Here is an 8,706-nt window from a genome sequence, read left to right as displayed (position 1 = left end):
ATATAATTTTACTAAATTGTTTTGTATGTTAATATGTATATAGTAAGAGACAAAATGTTATTAAACATAATAGCACAAGACACTATATTTTATAATAAAATATATTAATCTGTTTGAAAATATCTGTGTACTCATGAAATTTTAAAATGTATACTCATGTTAAAAATCATTAACAATAATGTTGTTGAAGTATATGAACATTAAAATGATATAGACTACTAATGGAAATCTGTTTTAAAACGTTCAAATAATATAAAATAAAATTTTTATCATATACTTTAATGTCATTATATAAAATTAAATTTTTTTTCTTTTTTCATTTTAACAAAATAAAATGAGGAATTGTTTGCAATTCCTCGTCCTTAGTTTGAGAAAAATAAATTTATAGAAAAACTGTATGTTTATTGCAATATATGTTTTATTATGAAATTCGAAAAATTAATTTTAAGTAATGTTTTTGTGTTAAAAAAATGACTTATCAAAAATAAATCGTTTACGCGTGGTATGACAAATACAATGTGGAAATAACCAGGGTAGTATTTGTGTTTAGTACCTTTTCAATTTTATCGGTCAAATACTCAAGATTAGAATCGATTAAATATGTAGACAAAAAACATTGTTGTATTACGTTGCGCTTTTAGGTAGAATACTTATGAATTAAACACATAGAAAAAATTTCTCCTTGCCTGATGCAAAAGTTAAATATATAAATCACATTGTAAAGTTTAGTGGTTGTAAAGATATTTTAACACCTTAAGAGACACGTAAGTTTGTAAGTTTTTTTTTTTTGCTTTAGTAAATCACATTTGTTATGATGAAAATTCGTTTGTTAAATGTGAATGCGTGAATTGCTTGCAAAACGCGATATTTTCTAATTATAAAATTGGTAACAAAAAATTATAGTGATTAAAAAGAAGAATTTACGAAAAAGTAATTTGAATAAATAATATTCTTAATAATGTGAAATAATTTTAATCGTGTTTATATTAATTGTCTTTTTATATATTATAGAGTTGTGTGTGTCGTCATTTAAGTAACTATGGAAGACGGTCATTCTAAAACCGTCGAACAGGCCTTAAATTTTTTTGGCACTGATCCAGAACGTGGGCTTAGCGGAGATCAAGTAAAAAATAACCAAAAGAAATACGGACCAAATGGTATAAGCAATGTAAATTTTTTTCTTCTAATTATTAAAATACACATATTTCTACAGAATTACCAACGGAAGAAGGTAAATCAATATGGCAGCTCGTATTAGAACAATTCGACGATCTTCTGGTTAAAATTTTACTTTTAGCAGCTATTATATCCTTTGTAAGTTATTAATTTAGTATCCTTTCATCCTTAAAACTATTACACAATAAGCACAAAAACCATATAAGTTAAAAGATAAGTTTGGAAAAGATTATATATAAATGTGTGTTTCACTTTTAATTAATACTGAGAGGCTCTTAAATGTTATTCCTCTTAAAAGCCTCTTAATCTGCACTTATGTGCGTGTCTTGATTTTGTTGTTGTAACAAAAGTATTTTAAGTAAATTTATCATATCTTTTACAATAACAATATATAAATAAACTAATATTCTTATCTATATTTAATTAAGTATTTAAAATTTAAACATAAAATATTTATTTTAGGTTTTGGCGCTTTTTGAAGAACATGAAGACACATTCACAGCTTTTGTGGAACCTTTAGTTATATTGTTAATTTTAATAGCAAACGCAGTTGTCGGTGTTTGGCAAGAAAGAAATGCAGAGTCAGCTATCGAAGCTCTTAAAGAATACGAACCAGAAATGGGCAAAGTTGTGCGACAAGACAAATCTGGTATTCAAAAAATAAGAGCAAAAGAAATTGTACCCGGCGATATAGTTGAAGTTTCTGTCGGTGATAAAATTCCAGCAGATATACGTATCACTCACATATACTCAACTACACTCAGGATAGATCAGTCTATCTTAACTGGTGAATCGGTTTCAGTAATAAAGCACACTGACGCGATACCTGACCCTAGGGCGGTTAATCAAGATAAGAAAAATATACTTTTCTCAGGCACAAATGTTGCTGCAGGAAAAGCAAAAGGTGTTGTAATTGGAACTGGACTTAACACAGCTATAGGTAAAATTCGCACAGAAATGTCAGAGACTGAAGAAATTAAAACTCCATTGCAACAAAAATTGGATGAATTTGGTGAACAATTGTCAAAAGTTATTTCCATCATTTGTGTTGCCGTATGGGCAATTAACATTGGTCATTTTAATGATCCCGCCCATGGAGGATCTTGGATTAAAGGCGCTATTTACTATTTCAAAATTGCAGTAGCTTTAGCTGTAGCCGCTATCCCTGAAGGTTTGCCTGCTGTCATTACCACTTGTTTGGCTTTAGGTACACGCCGTATGGCAAAGAAAAATGCTATTGTACGCTCACTTCCATCTGTAGAAACTCTTGGTTGCACTTCTGTAATTTGCTCAGATAAAACAGGAACACTTACCACTAATCAAATGTCAGTTTCTCGCATGTTCATTTTTGATAAAGTTGAGGGCAACGATAGTAGTTTCCTTGAGTTCGAGTTAACCGGTTCCACATATGAACCAATTGGTGAGCTGTTCTTAGGTGGCCAAAAAGCTAAAGCAAGTGAATATGATGCATTACAGGAATTGGCTACCATTTGTATTATGTGCAATGATTCTGCTATTGATTACAATGAATTCAAACAATGTTTCGAAAAAGTTGGTGAAGCAACTGAAACTGCTTTAATCGTACTTGCAGAAAAATTGAATCCATTCTCAGTCAACAAATCTGGATTAGATCGTCGTTCTGCCGCTATTGCTGTACGTCAAGAAATTGAAACGAAATGGAAGAAGGAATTTACTCTTGAATTCTCTCGCGATCGTAAATCAATGTCTTCCTATTGCACACCATTGAAATCATCTCGCTTAGGTACTGGTCCAAAACTTTTCGTTAAGGGTGCACCAGAAGGTGTTTTAGAACGTTGCACACATGCCAGAGTTGGTACAAGTAAAGTCCCATTAACATCTGCTCTTAAAAACAAAATCCTATCACTTACTGGTCAATATGGTACTGGCAGAGATACTTTACGTTGTTTGGGTCTTGCTGTTGCTGACAGCCCTATGCGCCCAGAAGAAATGGACTTGGGTGATTCAACGAAATTCTTCCAATACGAAATCAATTTGACTTTCGTTGGTGTTGTTGGTATGCTTGATCCACCAAGAAAGGAAGTATTTGATTCAATCGTACGTTGTCGTGCTGCTGGTATTCGTGTAATTGTTATTACTGGTGATAACAAAGCCACTGCTGAGGCTATTTGCCGTCGTATTGGAGTATTTGGTGAAGATGAAGATACTACTGGAAAATCATATTCTGGTCGCGAATTTGATGATCTATCACCTGCTGATCAAAAGGCTGCATGTGCACGATCTCGCCTATTCTCACGTGTAGAACCACAGCACAAATCAAAGATTGTAGAATACTTACAAGGTATGAATGAAATTTCAGCTATGACAGGTGATGGTGTAAACGATGCTCCTGCTTTGAAGAAAGCAGAAATTGGTATTGCAATGGGTTCTGGTACTGCTGTTGCAAAATCGGCGGCTGAAATGGTACTTGCTGATGATAACTTCTCATCAATTGTGTCTGCAGTAGAAGAGGGTCGTGCAATTTACAATAATATGAAACAATTTATTCGTTATCTTATTTCATCCAACATTGGTGAAGTAGTCTCTATATTTTTGACCGCAGCTCTTGGTCTTCCAGAAGCTTTGATTCCTGTACAACTTTTGTGGGTCAATTTGGTAATACTCTTATATAATAATGTGTAAACATTAAGATATAATATAAGTTATTTAAATAGGTAACTGATGGTCTCCCAGCTACAGCACTTGGCTTCAATCCTCCAGATTTAGATATTATGGAAAAACCACCACGTAAAGCTGATGAAGGTCTAATTTCTGGCTGGTTGTTCTTCCGGTAAATATTTTTGTTTACTTTAAAAGAATGTGGCAAAAAAAGAATTACTGATTTGAAAAACAAAAACATATACATTTGTTATTTACAGCCTTGTTGTGATATGTAAAAAAATAACTAAAGATTTTTATTTTGAAAGACTATATAAACTATATAAATTAAAAAATTTAGTTATAAAGAAATTTAAACTTACATTATTAAAACTATATATTCTCTTCAGTTATATGGCTATTGGTGGTTATGTTGGTGCCGCTACTGTTGGTGCGGCGGCATGGTGGTTCATTTTTGCTGAGAATGGTCCACATCTAACTTACTGGCAGTTGACACATCACTTGGCATGTTTGGGTAACGGAGACGACTTCAAGGGAGTTGACTGTAAAATCTTTGCTGATCCTCATGCAATGACAATGGCACTTTCAGTACTTGTAACAATAGAAATGTTAAACGCCATGAACAGGTATATTTGAGTATAAATTTCATTTTTTTAAACTTTTAATAATGTGAATGATATTTTTCTTAGTTTATCTGAAAATCAATCTTTAATAACAATGCCCCCATGGTGCAATATGTGGTTGATTGGTTCAATGGCTCTCTCCTTTACATTGCACTTTGTTATTTTATACGTGGATGTACTTTCCGTAAGTGTACATATAGTATTTGTATAAATTGTAATAATTTAATTATAATATTTCATATTTATGATGTGTATTCTAATTTAATATATAATTTTATTTCTATTAATAGACTGTTTTCCAAGTTACACCGTTGTCTGGCGAAGAATGGATGACTGTGATGAAATTCTCAATTCCTGTAGTTTTATTAGACGAAACACTTAAGTTTGTTGCACGTAAAATAGCTGATGGTGAGAGCCCCTTTCTGAAAATGCATGGAATAGTGTTAATGTGGGCTGTATTTTTTGGCCTCTTATATGTTATAACGCTTTAAATATAACAACTACTTTTAAATTAAATAAGTAACAATAAACAAAACAAAGAAACCGATACTAATTTGCATTATAACAAACGATGCTAACAATATAAGTCTTTTATAATATTTAATTTAATATAAAATTTTAAAGTATAAATTTTTTAGTAAATCAACTATGTATAAAAATTTACAATAAGTTATAATAACCGAATAACATAAATTTACAAACATAGAGTTAGCAAATATTGTTTTTGTTATTTCACTTTTTGCTAAAACAAAAAAAGCCTGTATAATGTCAACTCTGTACAAAAATCGAAAGTTCGATAATATTGACTTAATCGAATTAAATTTAACTGAATTTAATTTTAACTGAATAACTTCCAAACTGATACTGATATCTGCATGCAAAATCTGAACTGGTTCACATACTAAACAATTTGTAATGTTGTACGATTAGCACTTTAATTTGAAGGCAACACCAATATAACATATTATATAAATGCAAAATACGATCTTATTAGGTATTGAAATGCGTTTTGGAGTTCTTTTTTAATTTTCATCCTTTGCTTTAAAAAGTAGCACATACAATCAATAATATATAATTTATATACTCCTATGACAATAGCTATATTATGTATTGACTTTCTACTTATTGCCCTCCTTTCCATACATATTTAACGATTCTTCCCTATTATTATAATATATTTGAAATGATCGCATTTCTCATAATTTCAAACTTATCGATTTCTCCAAGCATTTAATTCAATTGTGATATTCTTCAGGGGAATCAAAATAGTAGATCGTTAGTAAAATGACAGATAATTACATATGTATGTTCATTTTAATATATTTCTATTGACATTGATTTTTGTAAAAACAGATTATATATAAATGTTTTTATTTTTATTTTTCCGTTGAGGAAGTTGAGAAAACTTTTTATGTATTTATTGTTCTTTGTATTATAGTTTAATATATGTCAAGGGTTGTCAAATATTTGAGAACTAGAAATATGTTCCAAAAATCTACAGAACATCCATCTCTTCGATGTAATTTTTAAACCATATATAGTTAACAGATTTTTGTGTAATATAATAACAGAAAATTAGAATAAAGTTAAAATAATATAAATATGATACAAATCGAATTGTGCTAGTAAAAATTTAAATAATTAAAAAAATTTGTTATAAAATATTAGGAATTTCATTTGTTGTATATAGTGTTTCAAAGTCTTAAATGTATAGCATAAAAGTGTTTTATATCTAACAGTGTACATGTATGAAAAGTTTGATATGATTCAACGAAGTTCTTCGAATGATGAGAATGCTGAGAACGATTAGAACAACTAATTGCTTTTTGTTTGTACTATACTAAACAACCAAAGGATTTAAGTTGACGGAAGATAGGCTTGCTAAAGTTAAAACGTTTTTTTAAAACTTGTAATTGGTACATCGCAGCTTGTAAAACAAAAATAAGATTTTAATCGTCGAATGACTAAAAATCGTATTTCCATCAAATTTAATATAATTGACAACATAAGCATAAACATATTTTTAAATCCTTTGGTTTGATTAACTGTGTATGTAAAACTTAAAAAATAACATTATTTTCAGAGACACTACAAAGTTAATTAAAAATTTTAATATTTTTATACAGTTAATCCCGACTTTCATTAGGACTCCCCCCAAAAAGTGTGCTGTTAAATTTTACAATAAAGAAATAACTGTTTTGGATTTCACTGATGATGGCTAAACCATTTACACCTCATAAACCCCAGAGAAAAGCTTGGTCATTATTAAAACATAAATAATTTTTTATGAAAAATACATTTCGGCTAACTTTCTTTTATTGTAATATTAAATGATTTGGAATTTAATGTAATTATTTATTTTTCTATTATGTAAGAAAAACCTTATAAAAAATATTAAACCAACCGTTAAGTGGTTTGAAACAAATAAATATAATTTTTTAGCCATTAATACCACTTACCACCAAACCATAAACCCTGCTGATTCCTGCTTGACATTAATTGGTTACACTTGTTATTACATTTATGAGCGATTAATATTTAAATTCGTTTTTATAGTTCCTGAAGCTGTCGTCGATAAGTGGACCCACTGAAATAAATACCGAAACTAAAGCAAGAGTTTCCAACAGTTTACTTGTTTCAGAGCTGCCGTTTATAATATCGGATCCGAATCAATTTAGTGTTTTGTTAACATATATTTGATTTAGTCCTAATAAAAATAAAAACAAACTTATTTTCTTTTTTTTATTTCCTAAAATTAAAAAAAAAAAAGGTAAAAAGGTAAAGGTAAAAAAGGTAAGGTAAAAAAGGGTAAAAAAAGAAATAAAACATAAAAAATTGAAAAAAATGAATACATACGACATCAACACAAATATCCGTAAGAGAAAGTTTGGTTGGATTGGTCACACCTTACGAAAGCTGTGAAGTGAAGTTTGTTTTCAAGCCCTTACGTATAATCCGCAAGGCAATAGATGAAGAGGAAGGCCTAAGATTACCTTATCAGAGTAGTGGCAGAAAGAAGGCAAAGATGGAGGTCATTTTTTAAATAAACAAGTGCTTGAGAATAGCGAATAATATTTTTCTCAAGTAGATCACACAAAAATGATAAACGGATGTTTATAATAATATGAATTTTTGAAGATTTCGTGAACTTTTTCTTTTTATGTTCTGCTGTAGTTCCTCTAAGGGAATTTGAAAACAATGACCATACACAAAGGGAGATTGTTTGAAATAAGTGATGGACGAAGCCAAAGATCAATAGGGTTAAATTAGTTTTTGCATTAGTATATAAGCACAGTTGGGCATCGTCGTAGAAAGTACTGCTTTAGTTAGGGAACACATTTTTAATTGATGTGTTGATATATCCTGTCTATCAACTGACCTCAATTGGGCTAGGACAATTTTTGCTACTTGAGCAAAGAGGCTGTCGTTCGTAAAGATATCAGGGAAACGACTGATATTGATATGATAGCACTGATAGCTCTATTGGAGTAGGTATCGATTCATGATACGAAGACGGATCGATGCGATGGGTGCAGAGTAGAGGGATAGCTGTACTAAATATGTTGCCATTAGCTTGCACATCTATATCGCAAAAAAGTAGATATTAGATTGCACTTCTGCAATCAGCATATTGGGCTGAGATGATCAACATACAATAACAGCAACTTAAAATTGGGTTTCGATATTGTGCATTGCATTTTGCAGAATTATGAGGTTCATACTGTTGCTTTGTATATTCCCAGCAGCGTTATTTTATCTTTATTCCAAGAACATCCTTAGTCTTTTCGGTAAAATTTGGAAGTTTATTTATTTACACAATTTCGAAAAATCGTAAATTGAGACATTTACTGATAAGAGATAAAAAGGATCAATGTTATGTTGACATATGTACGTAAGTTGACTTTTTCAAATAGGAAAATATTTGGCGATAACTTTGAGATAAGTCTTAAAGATATCAGATATTAGATTATGCTTCATTCCTGATTAAACAAAAGCCGTTAGCTAGAAATGTCAAAAATGTAGTTGAGAGAACGCATTTTTTAGATACTACACAAACTTGAGAAACAGTTATTATCAACTGTAGTCAATATGTTGGGGAGACTGATTTGAGACTCACCAATTTAAGTAACCCATCTTAAACATTTCTAGATGCACATAACGAACTATAAAAACTCACCTTAAACAGTACCTTATGGTTCATTAAAGGTTCGAAATGGTTTTAAACCTTCTTGAATTGTATACTCCAATACCGAAAGACTACCTTGGTATT

General features: G+C 30.4%; 1 protein-coding gene across 3 annotated transcripts; it reads left to right on the top strand.

Annotated features, from left to right (window-relative positions):
• Positions 1-1,039: 1,039 nt before the first annotated feature.
• LOC119685489 (calcium-transporting ATPase sarcoplasmic/endoplasmic reticulum type) lies at positions 1,040-7,167 on the top strand. 3 transcript variants are annotated; one of them, XM_038099776.1, is made up of 8 exons: positions 1,040-1,157; positions 1,214-1,314; positions 1,639-3,810; positions 3,870-3,985; positions 4,203-4,439; positions 4,503-4,620; positions 4,727-4,844; positions 6,993-7,167. In XM_038099776.1, the coding sequence occupies exons 1-8, from the start codon at positions 1,040-1,042 to the stop codon at positions 7,025-7,027; spliced, it is 3,015 nt and encodes a 1,004-aa protein (XP_037955704.1). In that variant the 3' UTR covers positions 7,028-7,167. The 3 variants fall into 3 exon arrangements, with proteins under 3 accessions (XP_037955704.1, XP_037955705.1, XP_037955703.1); XM_038099777.1 differs by lacking the exon at positions 6,993-7,167 and adding an exon at positions 6,563-6,770; XM_038099775.1 differs by lacking the exon at positions 6,993-7,167 and having other exon boundaries at positions 4,727-4,985.
• Positions 7,168-8,706: the final 1,539 nt, after the last annotated feature.

The sequence above is a fragment of the Teleopsis dalmanni genome, chromosome 2, assembly GCF_002237135.1.
Source record: "Teleopsis dalmanni isolate 2A chromosome 2, ASM223713v2, whole genome shotgun sequence".
NCBI classification, from domain to species: domain Eukaryota; kingdom Metazoa; phylum Arthropoda; class Insecta; order Diptera; family Diopsidae; genus Teleopsis; species Teleopsis dalmanni.
Note: the sequence above shows the minus strand (reverse complement) of the source record. Positions and strands in the feature narration are given on the sequence as shown.